The 21211-nt window shown below is 41.9% G+C and overlaps 1 protein-coding gene across 1 annotated transcript in view; it reads right to left on the minus strand.

Moving 5' to 3' along the window:
• LOC143818287 (multidrug and toxin extrusion protein 1-like) overlaps nucleotides 1-21211 on the minus strand; it is a 241583-nt gene that overhangs the window by 79669 nt on the left and 140703 nt on the right. The window contains exons 8-13 of the mRNA XM_077299643.1: nucleotides 20717-20814; nucleotides 16092-16205; nucleotides 15845-15912; nucleotides 9138-9246; nucleotides 1847-1922; nucleotides 1472-1541 (exon numbers count right to left, since the gene is read on the minus strand). Coding sequence (XP_077155758.1) covers nucleotides 1472-1541; nucleotides 1847-1922; nucleotides 9138-9246; nucleotides 15845-15912; nucleotides 16092-16205; nucleotides 20717-20814 — 535 coding nt within the window. The remainder of the gene's footprint in view (nucleotides 1-1471; nucleotides 1542-1846; nucleotides 1923-9137; nucleotides 9247-15844; nucleotides 15913-16091; nucleotides 16206-20716; nucleotides 20815-21211) is intronic.

Raw genomic sequence — 21211 nt, forward strand, 5'->3', positions numbered from 1 at the left:
CTCTAATCAGCGGTGCCGGTGACCGCTGACAGAGGAAGAGGCTGCGGCACCGAAGACCAGCTGTCCGGGGGAAGGAGCGGGATGCCGGGAGCAGGTAAGTATTACATATTTACCTTCCCTCGTTCCACATGCCGGGCGCCGCTCAGTCTTCACGTCCTCTTGTTCTGACTATTCAGGTCAGAGGGCGCGATGACGTATATAGTGTGCGCGCCGCCCTCTGCCTGATCAGTCAGTGCAGAGAGACGCCGGGATGGGATGCTGAGGAGCTGCAAGCAAGAGAGGTGAGTATGTGTTTTGTTTTTTTTATTGCAGCAGCAGCAGCAATGGCACAGCTTTATGTGGAGCATCTATGGGGCAACGGTGCAGAGCACTATATATAAGGCACAGCTTTATGTGGAGCATCTATGGGGCCATAATCAAAGGTGCAGAGCATTATATATGGCACAGTTATCTATGGGGCCATAATCAAAGGTGCAGAGCATTGTATATGGCACAGCTCTCTATGGGGCCATAATCAAAGGTGCAGAGCATTATATATGGCACAGCTATCTATGGGGCCATAATCAAAGGTGCAGAGCATTGTATATGGCACAGCTATCTATGGGGCCATAATCAAAGGTGCAGAGCATTGTATATGGCACAGCTATCTATGGGGCCATAATCAAAGGTGCAAAGGTAATATATAGCACAGCTATCTATGGGGCCATAATCAAAGGTGCAGAGCATTGTATATGGCACAGCTATCTATGGAGCATCTATGGGGCCATAATGAACTGTGCAGAGCATTATATATGGCACAGCTTTATGTGGAGCATCTATGGGGCCATAATGAACGGTGCAGAGCATTATATGTGGCACAGCTTTATGTCGAGCATCTATGGGGCCATAATGAACGGTATGGAGCATCTATTTTTAATTTTGAAATTCACCGGTAGCTGCTGCATTTTCCACCCTAGGCTTATACTCGAGTCAATAAGTTTTCCCAGTTTTTTGTGGCAAAATTAGGGGGGTCGGCTTATACTCGGGTCAGCTTATACTCGAGTATATATGGTATGTAAAGAATTTCTCATAAATTGTTATTCTAAAATCTCTCCAAATAACAAAAGGACACACAGATAAATTTCTGATGGTAGAAACTGTACACAAAAATTGTCAGGAAACATAAAAAATACCCTTGCCAAATGTCCAACATTTTATTAAATATTATATGCTAATTAAGAGCAATTTCAGTGAAATCATACTCATACACATAGATAACAGGAATGCAATACAATGGGTGATGGTAAAGCAGATCTGTCAGCCAATATAGACCATAGGCATATCAATAAGCATACCACCAAGCTGTTATAATAATACATGGGAAGAAAAGGAAATATTTCTTGGCACAATTTGCTGCAATTCCCAGTTTTTTATTTTTCTTCAAAATACCATATATAGGTTGAAATTAGGAAAAAACAATTCTTTTACTTACAGCCACACATTCAAACAGGTGGAATACAAGATATATAGGTATAACGTCAGATACAAGAATAGCTATTTCTCTAGAAAAAGAAAGAAAAGAAAAAAAATAATATTCTGTAATGAGCCTATGACATATTCACTGCTAATTGAGCATATTACACAAATGTTCCTACTCCCACAATCTGCAGAAGTCCAAGTTACCAGACAACCACTGCTTACCAATCGTACCTTTTACCATTTCCTCTTCTTTTCTTTCCTTTACATCTAGACATTCTTAATCAAGTCATTCTATCCCAAGCAATCAGATCATTTTTAATTAAATTCATGCAACTTTTCATTTCTCTTATATTTTTATATTATGACGTTGCCATAAACCATCACTTACCCATCACTGGTAAATGCATATGAAAATATATTCTTCAGGGCAGCAAGCACAATTATGTCTACAATGATGAAAATAGCTGTGAAGAATAAAGATATTGACATCATGCATAAGCCAGCATAGCCTGGTGATAGATTATTTTACCTGCTAGAATTTGCTTTCTAGGAATCATTTCTAGAAAATACTTTTTCCTTCTGTTATGTAAGAATGCTTCCTTCCGATTTCAGATGAATTAATCCTCAAATGTAGCCCCAGTGGATGCAAGTGGTTCTCATATGACTTATGTGCAGCTGCAGTGGAAGGCAAATGTATATGGCTTTATCAGACATGGAAGCTTACTACTCTATCCAAGTATGACAGGAGATATCATGTAATAGGGGCAATGTTGTATCTTTCAAATTGTTGAAACATATTTATTAGTGAGGAGAAAACATGCTTGGATAAGGTATTGTCCGAGCAGGCTCGTGTGCTAACCGAGTGTCTACGGCAGTGTTCCCCAAGTCCGGTCCTCAAGAGCCACCAACGGGTCATGTTTTCAGGATTTCCTTAGTATTGCACAGGGGATGGAATTATTGCCTGTGCAGATGATGCAATTAACACCTGTGCAATACTAAGGAAATCCTGAAAACATGACCTGTTGGTGGTCTACGGTGTGCTCGAAAAATATGTTCGAGCCCCTGTGGCTGTATGTCTCGCGGCTGTTCGACAGCCACCACACATGCATGGATTGACTGTATGTTACTAATCGGTCTCCCTCTTACTAAACTCTCCCGTCTCCAATCCATCCTGAATACAGCAGCCAGGATCATACTCCTCACCAACTGCTACACCGATGCCTCTACCCTGTGCCAGTCATTTCACTGGTTGCCCATCCGATATAGAGTTCAATGTAAACTCATCACTCTCATCCACAAAGTGCTCCACCCTACTTCTCCTCCATCATCTCACCCTACCCGTGCCCTCCGTTCTGCTAATAACACAAGATTAACATCCTCCCAGTCCCACCCCCAAGACTTCTCATGAGCTGCACCAATTCTTTGGAATGCATTACCCAGGACATTTCGATTAATCCCCAATACCCACAGTTTGGATGTTGCCTAAAAGCACACTTCTTTAGACTTTCCTATCGCCTCAACAATTTTATCTAACTATCCCTGTTTTACCCATACAAAATTTTCTTTAAAACCAGGACCCTCGTATCCTGGTTAATAGCCTTCAATAGCCCTCTTCTTGCAGCATTACATGAACACTCTATTTCCCTATTTATTACATTGATGGTTGGACCATACATTACAAGCAATTGTTACCATCCACCTTTTGTGTCTCCCCTATTTCCTCTTAGATTGTAAGCTTTCGAGCAGGGCTCGCACTTCTCTTGGTATCTGTTGATTTATGCGATTATTGTTATTCTGTAATGTCTCTCATTGTCTGTACCTATTGTCGCCCCTAAAATTTAAAATGCTGAATAATATGTTGGCGTTATAGAAATAAAATGCTTATTATTATTATTATTGATAAGTTGTCCACTACCAACCCCTTATTAATGGGCTCAGAGAGGTTAAAAATAAAAGACAAAAATGACACTCAATGCCCGATCCAGCACCACTCCTCTTTCCTCAATGCTGCATCAAAACTGGTCTCTTGGCTTCAATATTTGGTGGCGGTTTCATGTAAGTGCTGCAGTGTCTCATTTCATCCTAACGGAATAAACTCTGATAGGTTGCAGTGCTCCCATTACGACCGTCGGATGTTGTCTCCTGAGGAAAAGTGGGGAATGCAGTGCTAAATATGGAGCACCAAAGCCAGTCTAGGAGATATGTTTTTTTTATTTCACCTCCATGTGTCCATAAATAAGGGGCAGTAGTGTACAACTCCTTTAAAACGTGTGTCCCTATAATGTAAGTGCATTTTCTATAAATATATAATATAAGAAGGTTAAAGAAAAAATATGGAACTTCAAGAAAATAGGAAAATTCTCCCACCAGTTTACATTTATGTTATTTCCTCTTTATAAGCAGTATGATTACACTCCCATTTGGTACCGTATGGATTATATCTTGAGTATCACTCTCTTACAACCATGGATCCTTACGGAGTGCTTGGAGCATACTTTGGGACTTGCCAGAAATAACCATCAATTTTAGGGGCTGTTCATATCATGATCTCAGCATATGTTGAGTGAGAACATTTGAAGACCACATTTAAAGGTCCTGATAAGCATTCTCCACTTTTGTATATTGCTAAAAGTAAATCTACCTTTAGTAAGATGATAAACCATATTATGCTCTATAGCTACACCAAGCGGTGCCTCTGAGTTTTTTTTTGTGGGGTTCAAACATACTTGCTTGGTGTTAGTCAGGACCATGGTACCTAAAGAATCTTAGGGTTGTGCAGTCGTAAATGTGCTTTTTAGTCCATGAGCCAAGAACCAAATTTGACGATATCGGTACCAAGCGGAGTGACTAATTCTCTTTGGTATTTTTAGGTAGATGCATGTCTGTAGTTTATTTTTTGATATGATAGCCCTTACATATACGTAGCTTATTAACCCCTTCAGCCCTAGGCCTATTTGTACCCAAGTGCCTAAGCCAATCTGACCTGTGCCACTTCATGGGCTAATAACTTTGGAACGCTTTCACCTATCCAAGCCATTCTGAGATTGTTTTCTCGTGACATATTGTACTTCACGTCAGTGCTAAATGGGAGTCAATATATTTTACCTTTCTATATAAAAAAATGCTAAATATTCGGAAATTTTGGAAAAATCGGCAATTTTTTAACTTTGAAATTCTCTGCTTTTTACAAAAATACTGATACCCCCCATAATAGTTATTAATTTACACTCCCCACATGTTTACTTCATATTGGCATCATTTTGAAAATGAAACCTTATTGTTTTACGACGTAATAGGGCTTATAGTTTTATGCGCAATTTTTCACATTTACAGCAAAACCCACTTTTCAAAGGACCAAGTCACTTCTGAAGTCACTTTAAGGGGCTTACATAACAGAAACCACCCATAAATTACCCCATTTTGCAAACTACACCCCTCAAGCTGTTCAAAACTCATTTTTAAAAACTGTTAACCCTTTAGGTGTTCCACAGGAATTTTAGCATGAGCCAAGAACCAAATATGACGATATCGGTACCACCCGGAGTGACTAGATGTAGTATTTGTAACAAAATTTAATCCAAGTTATGTAAATACACACTGAACATGTCATGTGCATATATATATATATATATATATATATATATATATATATATATATATATATATATGTTACTCCATAATATCTTCAACATCGGACTCTGAATCTGACTGTTGTTCTACTGGCTCGTCTTCAGTACCCTTGTTCTGGCATGTCTGTAATCTGCACATGTCTGTGCACTTCAGGCCATTGCTGAGGCAAGTACACTGAGGAAGTTCACATGACCGCACACACTTGCAGGACAGTAGCTGTATAATAGCTTCTGGTGCTGGTGCCCCTTGCATCCACTTGACAACAAGCTTTCCGTCGTTATCTATCATCCAACCGCAGTCTGTTGGGTTTGCAACCCATGGCTGGCTCTGCAGACTTCTCCTCCAGATCGCAGCCTGGTAGTTTGCACGCAGTGCATGCATGAAAAGGCAGTCCTGGCAAGGAGGGAGTTGACTTGACTCTACCACTCCACGTCTGGCACAGAACAGCTGATAACGGAGCCTGTTTACCTCAGTTGTTTGGGTAGTTGGCAGGTACATGTGGCAGGTGATTTCCTGTAACTTCTCAAAAAGTTCGGTAGACACTTCCCATGAACGACCAACTTCCTGAAAGGCATCCTGGTATGTCTTGTTCATCTTCAACTGCTTGAGTGTCGTCATCTTCCCACGGCCAGCGAATGCACTGACGGTGTCACAGCCTGTAAATGCATGCATACCAATCAATGAATCACATACGCTGCCTCCCAATGTTCGGCTCAGAGTGGTGATATCCAGGAATCTTGTCCGGTTCTGTGTACCGCATTTCTGGAACAGGTGGGATGGGATTTTGTGGCACATGCCCAGACACAGGACCATGACATCAGTATCCTCCGAAGTGATGATGACCGACTTGTAACCAGATTCTGCTGCATGAAGAGCATGGAGAAGGAGGCGTGTGTCTGCTTCTTCTTGATTTGACTTAAGGTCAGCAGCCTCTTCCCACTGTTCTTTGGTGATCTTAAAGCAGAGCTGCTCACATGTGACATACAGCTCCTTCTCCTCAAGCTTCTCCCTGTGGTGTTTCGCCTTCCATTCTTCTACCAGAAACTTTATGAGACTTGCCTTGTTGGAGGAACTACTTAGAAGCTTTTTCCACTGCTGGATGTTGTGCCCATGTTGAATGTTCTTGAAATGGATCCCTGTGCCTTCATATCTGTTGACTCTTTCTGTATCTTTGATGGATGTCTCCTTGTAGACGTCAAAGACAATATCAATGCGCTTGCTCTTAGCACCCTCATGGATAGCGCGACTCATTGCTGTGCCTGCTAGCTGGCCAAATGTTGCATTGTTTCCCTTCAGTTTCTGAACCAGGCTCATCCCATCAATGATGGTTGCAGAGGGCTCGGGGATCACTTCTGCAGGACGAGCATTCCTCTCCAACTCCCTTGCGAGGGCAGCCTTGTTGGTCTTGCGGATAGACCCATCACCATTGGCAAGTGCCCATGGCAATGGACCCAGGGGATGAGTCAAGACATCACTCATTTGTAGCTTTCTGTTCTCAGCTACAAGTATCATCTGGCCAAATAGGTTTCTGTCAGCCTTCAAAATTACCTCCTTGCCAAGACCTTGTCTGCGTGTCTTCATTTGGATGTTAGAGAACGTTTTAAGTTTGTTCTTCGTCATCTTGTCATGAAACAATGTAGTTGGCTTATCGGTACCCAAACGCTCATCCTTGAATGTTTGATATGCATCCTCTCCTATACTGTATGCCCCTTGAAGGTCTTTGGCTACATCTGGTGGTGCTACAGTCGCTGTTGACAAACTGATAAGTTCACCATTATGCTCTTTGTTGAAGGGGTTCACCCAACCTGTCTCCAGCAGTTGAACGAAAGATTGGACATCGGCTTCATCTCTTCTAATCCTAGACACCTGTAGGTCTGAATGGCTGAAGTCAGTATATTGTTGGCCTACCAGGGCCCTCAGCTGCCTCAAGTACATACTGCGGTACTCTGATGTCAGGTAGAACCTGGAAACAGCTCCAACTTTGAGGCTGAAGCCTTTTGTGCCCCCTGGTGTCTGGGTGTCTTTGTTGATTGTCTCTTCAATGGTCTGGTCCACAGGAATTCGTCCAAAAGGATTCTTGCTACCGATCTGGACCGAAAAGCCACCTTGCATGAAGTATTCATGGACCTCTGGGTGTTCTATGGGCAGCCGAGACATTGTGGCATAGTAATAGGTTAGGTATCGGGCATAGTTGACCTTGTCATAGGCAAAACACCATGGTATCATCTGTCGGATTGCTCCTAGGTGAAGCATCCAGTTGCCTTCTCTTGAAGCTCGAACCAGGGCCAGCATGGTCTCGACCATGTCCAAGTATGACATCCAGAATGCTGAGAGTTGTTCATTTCTGAGGGTCTCAAGATAAACTTGAAAGAGCTTCAGGGTAAGTGTGCAAGATTCATTATCCAAGAGCTTTTCGAAGGATCCCTGCGACACACTGATGCGAAAGTTTGTGATGTTCTTCAGTGTTTCATCCAGATGGTGAAGGTCCCTTGCATGGTTTTCTTCTAGCCATGGAAGGAAGTTTTTCCATGCAAGCCTCATAAGTGCTTCATAGACCAGCTTGTGTAGTCTCACTGCTCTGTTGTACCTCCGGCCGTCCATCACTCCAGACACTGATCCTTCAGCGATTACACCGGATTCAACACACAGATCTCTGCAGTGTACGACAACATATCGGGTGTTGTTGTGTTCGGGAGAGATTGGTGAACAAATAGTGGGGTGCATTTTTTGCTGGTACACCTCTTAAAAATAAAAAAATGAGCCTAAAATGACACCTTCATGTAAAAAATGCACTTTTTCCATTTTCTCAACCAAGTGTTTCCAACTACTGTGAAACACTGGTTGGGTCAAAGTGGTCACTATACCCCCTAAAAGATTCCTTGGGGGTGTAGTTTCCAAAATAGGGTCACTTTTTGGGGTTTCCACTGTGGGGGTACCTCAGGCAGCCTTCAAATGTGACATGGCCCCCTAGATTTCTTCCAGTGAATCCGCCACCCAAAAACCACATAGCGCTCCTTCCGTGTTGAGCTGTGCTGTGTGCCCATACTTTAGTTTACGAGTACATGTGGGGTGTTTCTATAAACTGCAGAATTAGGGTAACCAAGTTTGGGTTTGCCGTTAACCCTTGCTAGGTTGCAGGTAAAATTGGATTACAATGTAATATCTGGAAAAAAAATGAAATTTTGAAATTTCGCCTTCATTCTGCTAAAATTCCTGTGGAATACCTAAAGGGTTAACAGTTTTTAAAAATGAGTTTTGAACAGCTTGAGGGGTGTAGTTTGCAAAATGGGGTAATTTATGGGTGGTTTCTGTTATGTAAGCCCCTTAAAGTGACTTCAGAAGTGACTTGGTCCTTTGAAAAGTGGGTTTTGCTGTAAATGTGAAAAATTGCGCATAAAACTATAAGCCCTATTACGTCGTAAAACAATAAGGTTTCATTTTCAAAATGATGCCAATATGAAGTAAACATGTGGGGAGTGTAAATTAATAACTATTATGGGGGGTATCAGTATTTTTGTAAAAAGCAGAGAATTTCAAAGTTAAAAAATTGCCGATTTTTCCAAAATTTCCGAATATTTAGCATTTTTTTATATAGAAAGGTAAAATATATTGACTCCCATTTAGCACTGACGTGAAGTACAATATGTCACGAGAAAACAATCTCAGAATGGCTTGGATAGGTGAAAGCGTTCCAAAGTTATTAGCCCATGAAGTGGCACAGGTCAGATTGGCTTAGGCACTTGGGTACAAATAGGCCTAGGGCTGAAGGGGTTAATAAGCTACGTATATGTAAGGGCTATCATATCAAAAAATAAACTACAGACATGCATCTACCTAAAAATACCAAAGAAAATTAGTCACTCCGGGTGGTACCGATATCTGGCCCGGCTCATGGACTATTTAGCATCATTTCACGAGTATAGTCAGGCAGTACATTTTTTGACATGTGAAAACCCAATCTTTCACTGACACTGGTGATAGATAGAACAGTCTGGTGACATGTCATTGACTTTTAATATTTATCAGATTTTATTGTATTAGAAAATTACCTGTCAGAAGGAAGGCGAGCTTCATAGACTTCTTTGCCTGTTCAATATTTCCCGCGCCTAGAGCATTGCCTACTCGTACACTGGTAGCCATACCAATACCAAATGGGATCTGTACAAGTGTTTTAACATTTGTGAATTCCTTTCATAAATATCACATATAAAGAGAAACATAATTCTAAAACAGATTCGACATATTTAACTAAGGTTGAAAATATATTACAAGAGCATATAAAGGTTTGCCATAAAACAGACATGCACAACCTACAGCCCACGGATTGCTATGGCCCACACAGATGTCCAGGAGATGTCTGCTCCCTTCTTCCTATATTCAAATGTATTACTACATGTTACTACTTTGTTACTCTTTAGAGCACAATAGGCTCTTATATTCAAATGTAATTGCATATTTCAGACACAAATACATTTGAACACTAGAGAGCCAGGACAGGAGCAGAGGACTGCCCATCAACCCCTGCCCCGATCTGCAGTGGCGTGATATTGTCATCACGCTTTGACATCATCACAATGCTGATGGCACCTGTTGTGAATTCCGTTCTCGGACTCCCTCCTGTGGTCATGAATGGTACTTTGGTTAGTTCTGCTCTTGGACTCCCTCTGGTGGCTTCGAGCGGAACTGCTGGTCACTGAGGTTGGCTTTATCAGCTGCCCTCGTTTATTGCTATGCTTGCTTCCCTATTTAACTCCACTCAGATCGTTACTCCATGCCAGCTGTCAATGTCTCAGTATTGGTTCAGATCTCTCTTGGACTTCTCTGAGGACCTGTCTACTCCAGCAGAAGCTAAGTCTTTGCTAGTTCATTTGTTGTTACTGCTTCCTGAATATATTTCTTAGTACTGCTAAATTCTAGTCCAGCTTGCTATCATGACATTCCCTTGCTAGCTGGAAGCTCTGGGGGTGCAGAGTGGCACCTCCACACCGTGAGTCGGTGTGGGGAGTCTTTTTGCTTACTCTGCGTGGCTTTTTTTGTAGTTTTTTGTGCTGACCGCATAGTTCCCTTTTCTTTCCTCTGACTATTTAGTTTAGTCTGGCCTCCTTTGCTAAAACCTGTTTCATTCCTGTATTTGTGACTTTCCTCTTAACTCACAGTCAATATATGTGGGGGGCTGCCTTTACCTTTGGGGAATTTCTCTGAGGCAAGGTAAGGCTTCTATTTCTATCTTTAGGGGTAGTTAGCTCTTAGGCTGTGAAGAGGCGTCTAGGGAGAGTTAGGTACGCTCCACGGCTATTTCTAGTGTGTGTGTGATAGGAGTAGGGTTTGCGGTCAGCAGAGTTCCCACTTCCCCAGAGCTAGTCCCGATTTTGAGTTTACTCATCAGGTCATTCCGGGTGCTCCTAACCACCAGGTCCATAACAGGCACCTTAACATAGTAGAGCCACACAAGCAGTTGAGATGGCGGAGAACAGTAAGCACTCCACGAAGGACTCACAGAATAAATGCCTATCATTTTGAATGAGGGGGTGAGGGGATTGATGTTGTTGTGAGAGCACATAATGAGGGGACAATTCTGAAAGGTGGTACTGTATACCAAAAGACAATGTGGGGGAAAGGGTAGTTAATGCAGTGGGTTAGTGCGGGTTGGATATTTTGCAAAGGAGCACTGTCGTGGATATTTTGGAGAGGGGCTGTGTTGGATATTTTGGAGAGTTACAATGTGGGGGATATTTTGGAGAGGGGCAGTGTGGGGATACATATTGGAGAGGGGCAGTGTGTGTGGGAGAGGTGGATATTAGGAAGAAGGGCAGTGTGTGGGGGGACATTTTGTGCAGGAAGCATAGCAATTATTTATTAAGGGGCACAGGATGTGCAATATTTTTATTTATGGGGCAGTATAATGATACTTTTATTGATAAGGGCACTGTGTCAAGAAGTGCTGCTGTGGACAGAGGGAAATCTGAAGAGATGAGCTTGGGGCATAAAATCTCATATGGCATAAGTACTACATGGGGATTAAAGGGATGGGCACAACTTAAATCAGAGAAGATATGACCTATAAGGTACCTGGATGTAATGTGTATTTGTAATTCTCTCCACGTCTGATCGGTGCCATGGTTCCTGTATAGTGTCTGAAGTTTGATGGTGAAAATTCCCAGCACCTCCTTACCATTGTTAAGGGCATAGTGGGAGTTGTACACCCATGCAATATAATTGTATGACCTGACCTGACATTACAATGGTTTGCTTGGTGATTTATTCATGTAGTGCTTCTGGTGATGCCTTCATGTATTAATGGAGGTTCTGATGAAGTATTCATGTACTCATGATGGTTGTGACACTGCATTCATGTACTAATAGTAGTTCTGAAGCTGCATTTACTGTATAATTGTCCCTTCTGAGTTGTGAAGTGCTGTGAAATATGCTGGTTATATAGAAATAAAATTATTATTGGCAAATAATTTATCTAAAATTGTTTCATAATCAAAGTGATATAATAAGCTAATAAAGTCCTCTTCTCTGTCACAACCAATGCATTGTTAGAGAAGAGGGAAGGACAAACTAACCCTAACACACCTCTTCAACCTCTCACTCACAACAGGTGTCTTCCCCTCAGCCTTCAAACATGCCAAGATCACATCCATCCTCAATAAGCCCTCCCTCGACCCATCCTCTGTGTCTAGCTATCGCCCCCAATATCTCTTCTCCCTTATGCCTCAAAATTACTGGAACAACATGTCCATCTTGAACTGTCCTCCCACCTCTCCTCCTGCTCCCTCTTTGACCGGTTACAATCTGGCTTCCGACCCCATCACTCAACTGAAACTGCCCTAACTAAAGTCACCAATGACCTACTAACTGCCAAGAGCAAGCGACACTACTCTTTTCTCCTTCTCCTGGACCTGTCTTCTGCCTTTGACACTGTGGACCACTCCCTTCTGCTACAGATCTTCTCATCTCTTGGCATCACAGACTTGGCCCTATCCTGGATATCGTCATATCTGACAAACCGAACATTCAGTGTCTCCCTCCCCCACGCCATCTCCTCACTTCGCCCCTTGTCTGTCGCTGTTCTTCAAGGCTCTGTTCTAGGACCCCTACTCCATCTACACCTTTGGCCTGGGACAGCTCATAGAATCCCACGGTATGCAGTATCATCTCTACGCTGATGACACGCAGATCTACCTATCCGGACCCGACATCACCTCCTTACTTAACAAAATCGCACACTGTCTGTCTGCTATCTCGCCCTTCTTTTCTGCTCGCTTTTAAAACTGAACATGGACAAAACAGAATTCATCATCTTTCCCCCATCTCACTCTACCCCTCCACCAGACCTATCCATCAATGTCAGTAGCTGCTCACTTTCCCCAGTCCCACACGCCCGATGCCTTGGGGTGATCCTCGAATCTGCCCTCTCTTTCAAGCCACATATGCAAGTCCTTGCCTCCTCCTGCCGTCTCAAACTCAAAAATATTTCCTGGATCCGCGCATTCCTTGACCGCTATGCCAAATAAACACTAGTGCATGCCCTTATCATCTCCCGCCTTGACTACTGCAACCTCCTACTCTCTGGCTTCCCCTCTAGCACTCTGGCACCACTCCAATCCATCCTACACTCTGCTGCCCGACTAATCTACTGGTCTCCCCACTATTCCCCAGCCTCTCCCCTATGCCAAGCCCTTCACTGGCTTCCTTTCGCCCAGAGACTCCAGTTCAAAACCCTTACAATGACATACAAAGCCATCCTCAACCTGTCTCCTCCATACATCTGTGACATGGTCTCCCAGTACTTACCTACACGCAACCTCCGATCCTTTCAAGATCTCCTTCTCTACTCCCCTCTAGTGATGAGCGAATATACTCGTTACTAAAGATTTCTCGAGCATGCTCGGGGGTCCTCCGAGTATTTTTTAGTGCTCGGAGTTTTAGTTTTTCTTGCCGCAGCTGAATTATTTACATCTGATAGCCAGCATAAGTACATGTGGGTGTTGCCTGGTTGCTAGGGAATCCCCACATGTACTTAAGCTGGCTAACAAAAGTAAATCATTCAGCTGCGGCAAGAAAAACTAAAACTCCGAGCACTAAAAAATACTCGGAGGACCCCCGAGCATGCTCGAGAAATCTCGAGTAACGAGTATATTCGCTCATCACTTCTCCCATCTCATCTCTTCTTCCCACAACCGCATCCAAGATTTCTCCCGTGCTTCCCCATACTCTGGAATTCTCTACCCCAACACATCAGACTCTCGCCTACCATTGAAACCTTCAAAGAGAACCTGACGACTCACCTCTTCCGACAAGCTTACAGCCTGCAGTGATCCTCAACCTACTGAACCGCCACACAACCAGCTCTACCCTTTCCTAGTGTATCCTCACACATCCCCTGCAGACTGAGAGCCCTCGCGGGCAGGGTCCTCCCTACTTATGTACCTGTGTGTCTTGTTTTTTGCTCATGTTTAATGTATTTGTCTATATTTGCCCCTTTTTCATATGTAAAGCGCAATGGAGTAAATGGCGCTATAAAAATATATAATAATAAAATAAGAAGTCAGTGGAATCAATTCACACACAGCTCTTTTCAAGTGCTAACACAGGATGTGCTGTCCTGTTTAGAGCACAAGACTGAAAGCTATGTAGCTGGGATCTGGGATAGAGTGGCCACCTTACAATCAAGCACATGGCCTATATCTTCATAGATCTATGCTGTTGAAATGCCTAGTTTATGTCATGGTGAAGAGTCATACCAAGGAGAATCATTTGCATCTTTACCAAATATGTGTAGGTTTGATTTTTTTTTAATTGTTTTATTTTGATTGGGGCGGAAGGGGGGTGATTTGAACTTTTATATATTTTTATTTTTTTTATATTTTTAAACACTTTTTATTTTTTATTTTGGCATGCTTCAATAGCCTCCATAGGAGGCTAGAAGCATGCACTACACGATCGCCTCTGCTACAAAGAGGTGAAGCACAGATCACCTCTATGTAGCAGAAATGCAGGGTTGCTTTGAACGCTGACCACAGGGTGGCGCTCAAAGCAATCGGCCATCAACAACCATAGAGGTCTCAAGGAGACCTCTGGTTGTTATGGTAATGCACCGATGACCCGCGATCATGTGACGGGGTCAGCGGTGCAAGCAGTTCCGGCCGTGTGGCCGGGAGCGCTAGTTAAATGCCGCTGTCAGCGTTTGACAGCGGCATTTAACTAGTTAATGGGCGCGGGTGGATCGCGATTCCACTCGCGCTCATTGTGCGCACATGTCAGCTGTACAAAACAGCTGACATGTCGCGGCTTTGATGTGGGCTCACCGCCGGAGCCCACCTCAAAGCGGGAGTTCTGCCAGCTGACGTACTATTCCATCAGCTGGCAGAAAGGGGTTAAAATACTCTTTGAATTTATGACAGCGTTCAGTCTTTTTGGGTAAGAGTCTATCAATATGGCACATCTAGAATTGCCCACTCTCCTTTGCAATAGTGCTTTTGAAGGTAGGATTAAGAGGGCATCTTCTGTGTACTGCTGTCTCCAGAAGAACACACAGATTTTCAATTGAGTCATGTCTCGTCCATTCCAAAATTTTGATTCTTTTGTTGATTTGGAGTTGGAGGTGAAGTCAAAGGCTTCTGTCTTGCCACCCTACTCCACAGACTAGACATATGAAGACTACTGGGGTTTGTGGTCACATGTAGTGATGAGCGAATAGCATTGTTGCTCGGGTCTCCCCGAGCATGCTCGGGTGATCTCCGAGTATTTTTTAGTGCTTGGAGATTTAGTTTTTGTCCCTCAGCTGCATGATTTACAGCTGCTAGACAGGCTGAATACATGTGGGGGTTGCCTGTTTGTTAGGGAATTCCCACATGTATTCAGGCTGTCTAGCGGCGGTAAATCATGCAGCTGACGCAAAGAAAACTAAATCTCCGAGCACTAACAAATACTCGGAGATCACCCGAGCGTGCTCGGGGAGACCTGAGAAACAATGCTATTCGCTCATCACTAGTCACATGCAGTACACAACCAATACTTGCCAGAAATTTCTGCTTTTCCTTCAGCATTCCATCTTGGCAGTCAATTTTATTCTCATCTTTCATCAATTGTTGAGAGACGTTCAGTTCTAGGTAAAGTCTCTGTTACGCCAAATTGAAGCCACTTCTTGTTCACAGTCTTCACAGTATTCCATAGTATATTTAATGCCTGGGAAAAAAAATTTGTACCCTTCTCAGCTGATAACTTTCAAAAATGAGATCCCTCTGCTGTGTTGTAAGCTGTTTGCGAACGATGGTTTTACTGTAGAATGAAACTAGGAAACCTACTAGAACAGCTAAACTTTACATAAGGTTAAACAGAGTTACTTTAAATTATAATAGCTTTGTACTGACTACTATTTAACATGAGTTTAAGTGTGATTGGCTAATTATGAACAAAAGCACATCCCCAAACATAAGAGGGTGTTCACACTTATGCCACCTTATTATTTTAGTTCTATTTTTATTTTCCCCCTCAAAATGACTTCACTTTGTTTCTCAATGAATTTGTTCAGATTATGGGTGACATTCTTCTTGGTATGAAATTTTTACATGACAAAAAGCAGGCATTTTAAGAGGGCTGTGTAGAGTACTGGAAAACCTATTTGGCTTCTGATTTGGGTGTAAAACATTACAGGGGCCAAAGTTAGTGATTTAGTTTAGTTTAATATATTCCCATTATGGAGTTAACATTTTAGTTCCAAGAAACTTTGTATTATAGTTATTAATACCATGTAAGCTATGGTCACCACTTGGTATATGACAGACTGAGCGCCAAGCTCCACCACACTTATCAAACCTGCAAATAAGACAACAGAGAAACTGTGTAAGAATTTGAGATATAAATTAATGTTTGAAAGCCAAGGGTGCATTGTACCCTTCCAGTAACTTATAATTAATTACATTAAATACACATGCTAATAAATATTTTGTGCTAGCATTCACTTCATAGTATGTCCAAGTTTTATTTCTACTAACCTACAAGCAAGCTGCCAATTTCATACGTCCACCATTCTATGCATACCATGAGCATACTTGGCACAGCCAGTGCTACGAAGGAATTCCAATCTTGTAAACATTCTTTCGACCAACCTTTAAATGAGACACATGATTAATAAATTTGTGTAACTTGATCACTCATGTCATTATGTACAGTGCTTAAAGGGGTTGTTTGGCCTCAGGCTACAAGTCTGCAGTCACGCCATGTGACTACAGACTTGTGAATCCTCACATCGTGGTCACTGCACCATATGCTTCGTGGGCACTGCGTGATATGCATACTCCCGGCCACATTTTGACTAGACTAGATGATGAGGCACTGGAAAGCATAAAAATTCCATCCGAGTTGAAATTGCAAAACAAGTAAAATTCCACAATAGTTTTTTCTATTTTTTATTTACCATGTTCACATTACAATTACACAGTGACGAAGCATGAATATATTTTTTTTATTTAAGTGATGAAAAATAATTAAAAAATGTGTAAAAAAAATAAATAATTTGCTTTTGTCGCCATTTTCTGAGACCTATAACGTTTTACATTTTTGGTATAAGGGGTCATTTTTTGCACTCTGAGCTGATGTTTCTATTGATACCATTTTGCGGTAGATATAATGTTTTGATTGCTCCTGCATTTTATTGCAATGTTACTCAGTCCAAAATATAATAATTCTTTTGTTTCAATTTCATCTCTTGTTACGCCGTTTACCAATAGATCTGACTTTTACGAATCCGCTATAACAAATATGTGTATTTTTATATGAGGCAAAATGGGAGTTATTTGAACTTTTGTATTTTTTTCATATTTCTAAACTTATTTTTTACTTTTTCCTGTACATAAAGGGAATCTATCACCCCATTTTTGTGATATGAGGTAAAATTATCCATCAATTTAGCACCAGTTCTGCATTACAGCAGTACTTTTGATACCCCCTGACTCCCCACTTTTGATGAATAAATACCTTTTTTATCTCTCCTGCTTTGTATGTAAATCTCCTCAGTCCGGTCCGATGGGCGTGGCTTATTCTCCTTCTCTCCCCACCTCCTGTCTTGCTTTATATATTTATTTCTCCTCATTCCTGAGATCCTGTACAGTTGCCGCACGTGCGCATTCTCCTTCTCTCCCCCCCAACTCCTCTGCTTGCTGTGTGTAATGAGATGTGTGAATAGCACAGATCCCATAGAGTTGCCGCGCGTGTGCATTAAAATGGCCTCTCGCGCATGCGCAGTATGCTTTGCCCAACTGTGGGCTAAGCATAAAAATCAGTATTGCGCATGTGCTGGCATTTTTCATTACATTCTATGCCCCGGAAGTCTTGCCATGCAAGGGGGCATAGAATGTAATGAAAAATGCGGGTGCATGTGCAATAATGATATTATGCTTTGACCACAGTTGGGCAAAGCATACTGCGGACGCGCGAGAGGCCATTTCAATGCGCACGTGCAGCAACTCTACGGGACCTGTGCTATTCACAGATCTCATTACACACAGCAAGCCGAGGAGCGGGGGGGAGAGAAGGAGAATAAGCCACGCCCATCAGACAGGACCAAGGAGATTTACATACAACGCAGGAGAGATAAAAAAAGGCATTTATTTATCAAAGGTGGGGAGTCAGGGGGTATCAAAAGTACTGTTGTAATGCAGAACTGATGCTGAATTGATGGATATTTTTACTTCTTATCACAAAAATGGGGTGACAGATTCCCTTTAATATGAGCACTGCAATGTTTAGCTCCTATGAACGCCAACTACAAGTTACAACTACGATAACATCACAGGTGGACACACCTGGTGGCGCCTGTTAAATGCCGTTGTCAGAGATTAACTGCGGCATTTAACAGGTTAACAGCTGTGGGTGGAGCTGTTATATGCACATGAAGGCTGAGCCATCTTCTGCTGGGATAGAAGAAGGCTTTGGGTACAAGGAGGCATCAAAGTCATGAACACGACATATGACATAAATGTACATCATATGTCATGAAGTGATTAATGTAATAATCTAATCTTTTTTCTAATATATTTTAATTAATAAGTCCTTTATTCCTTTAACTATGTTATCTAATTGCTTTATTTATTTATTTTTTACTACTTCCTGTGTGGTGACGCTGTGTTTTAGAATCTCAGTACATGCTGAAATACTCAAATGAGTTGTCATCAGGGGGCAGAAGCTGCGGTCACTATTTCAGCTTTTTCCCCACCATGAAATGAAGCATCAGTAGTAGTGATGGGCGAACCCGTGGATGTTTGGGTCCGGAGAGTTTGGCCGAACATCTAAAAAAGTTCGGTTAGGGTACCACAATGGTACTCAAACCCGGATGCCATTCAGATGAATTGGGGGCCAGAACATCTGTTCTTTTACGCTGTCATCTGCATGACAGTGCAGCAAACAAGGGCCCTGATCAGCGGTAAGATCATTACCTCTTGTCAGAGAGCCATGGTTCCCATGCTGTCAGATGACAGTGTGAGCCAGCAGCTGTGAAAACAGCAAGAACAGGCACCGCTGATGGGCATTATCATCAGCCTTCGCCTGTGCTGTAAATAAATAAATAAAAAAATGATGTGGGGTCTTATTTATCTATGGGGTCTTATAACCAGTGAAGGCAAAACTGACAGCTGCAGGCTGCAACCCTCAGCTGTCAGCTTTATCATGGTTGGTTATCAAGAATAGAGGGGTACCCAAATGAATAATTTAAAAAACCTTGTGGAGTCACCCCATTTTTGACAACCAGCCAAGCTAAAGCAGACAGCTGTGGCTTTGTATTCTCAGGCTGGTAAGAGGCCATGGATATTTCCCCCAGTCTGAAAATAGCAGCCCAGAGCCACCTTTGCCTGGCTCTTTCCACTCACCCTGGTGTGGTGGAAAGTGGGGTAATGGTTGTGGGGTTGATGTCAGCTGTTTTATGACCGATGACATCAAGCCCAGAGGTTAGTAATGGAGAGGCGTCTATAAGACGCCTCCATTACTAACACCGTAGTTAGGTTGTAAAAAAAGACACAGCCATAATAAAATGCTTTATTTTAAAGAAAAACAGACTCCTTTATTTGAAATAAAAAACACAGTTATACTCATTTTATGCCATATTCCACTAAAGCCCTTGTCACCTGTAAAAAAGCAAAATGATAAACAACCATGATACTCACCTTACGCCTAATCCACCAAAGCCCATGTCACTTGGAAAAAAAAAATAAAATACTATATCCGTCACCTGTCTTATGTGAAGATGGTCTATACTATCCCACAAAGATTCAGATGATTTGGAGAGCAGTCACATCAGAGACTACTCTCTCCACCAGCCGGAACACACTGGCAGTGTCTCCAGTGTCTAGCGCTGAGCTCCCATAAAAAAGTTCATTAGGTTTGAACTCCGGTGAACTTTCTCATGACAGCTCAGCGCTAGACACTGGAAGAGTTATTACGCTCCTGTGTCAGTGTGTTCCGGCTGGTGGGGATAGTGGTTGCAGCACTGATGTAACCGCTACCCGAATTATCCAGATCATTGTGGGACAGTATGGATTCTGTTCACATCATACTGGGATATGGTTATTATTTTTCTTTTTTTGCAGACAATAAGGGCTTCAATTGAACAGGTGTAAAGTGAGTATAAACTTGTTTTATTATTTTTAAATAAATGTGTAAAACAGGGTGTTGATTTTTATTTCAAATAAAGGATATATTTATTCTTGCTGTGTGTTTATTACCAAAAACGTGGGCCTTGTTTTGGTTTAAAGGAATGCTGGTAAAACCTTAGTGTTTCTTGCAAAAGCAAACACTCATTCTCCTATTCACATGGGTATGGTTTGCGGCCACCTCACCATGGGACATTATCTTTAAAGGGACTCTGTCACCTGAATTTGGAGGGAACAATTTTCAGTCATATGGGCGGGGTTTTCGGGTGTTTGATTCACCCTTTCCTTACCCGCTGGCTGCATGCTGGCTGCAATATTGGATTGAAGTTCATTCTCTGTCCTCCGTAGTACATGCCTGCACAAGGCAATCTTGCCTTACGCAGGCGTGTACTATGGAGGACAGAGAATGAACTTCAATCCAATATTGCAGCCAGCGGGTAAGGAAAGGGTGAATCAAACACCTGAAAACCCCACCCATATGACTGAAAATTGTTCCCTCCAAATTCAGGTGACAGAGTCCCTTTAAGGAAAGCTATTGCATGTACTCTGAACCCAATTGACCAACCATTTAGGACTGGAGGCACTATGTGGCCAGCTCCACAGGAACTTCAGGAGAAAGACATCATAAATGCAACAGATTAAAAAGTTTTGTTGAACTAGCACTTCCACAGGCGTGTTACTGAAATATAAAACAGTCCTCTCTGTTTCACTATTAACAAATAATTCCCAAAGTAGGTGTATGATTCAGAGAATTGGAGGAGGTTTATTAATTTTGTCAAAACATTTAAAATGATGCTAAAATATTATATACATTATTATATTATGTACAAATGTGTTGTGTTTTAAACTGCAATATTAATACTTATTCAGATAATATTCACAGGGATGTACCTGTGCAAATATTTGGGAATACGTGAATTTATTTCATATTTACTGAACGTAGTATTTTATCAGAAAGCTTTAAAACGCCACAGTACCTCCCCACGTATTTACATGAAGTTTCTTGATACGAATATACAGAAATAAAATAATAGCTTGAGAAAACTGAGCAATAGTGTTAGCCCATGCCGATCCTCTGTAAAAATAAATGAATAGATTATTTTCTTAAAAATAATAAAATGCTGCTCTATGGACATATGGAGTTATAGCTAGGCTTTTCTATAATCCTGGAAAAAAATCAGTTTACGACACTAGTCATGTTATTCAATTCCCTGGGCAATTCTTTTGTGGGTTCCACCCTAGCACCCATGTTACATGCTACATCCTGCATAATCCACAAATGATATTTCTTCTCTGGATGGTACACCTTAAGATTAATCTGTACTTTTTAATTAGTTTTTTTTTTACATTATTATGAGTTTTGCTACTTAGGGGCGGATTCATCTAAGTTGTAAAGATGAAAGTCACAAAATGTCTGCACTATTCGGAGTTGTGGAAAAAATGTTGAAACTTTTAGCGTTTTCACACCAGTT

This window comes from Ranitomeya variabilis, chromosome 3 (genome assembly GCF_051348905.1).
Source record: "Ranitomeya variabilis isolate aRanVar5 chromosome 3, aRanVar5.hap1, whole genome shotgun sequence".
Taxonomy (NCBI): Eukaryota; Metazoa; Chordata; class Amphibia; order Anura; family Dendrobatidae; genus Ranitomeya; species Ranitomeya variabilis.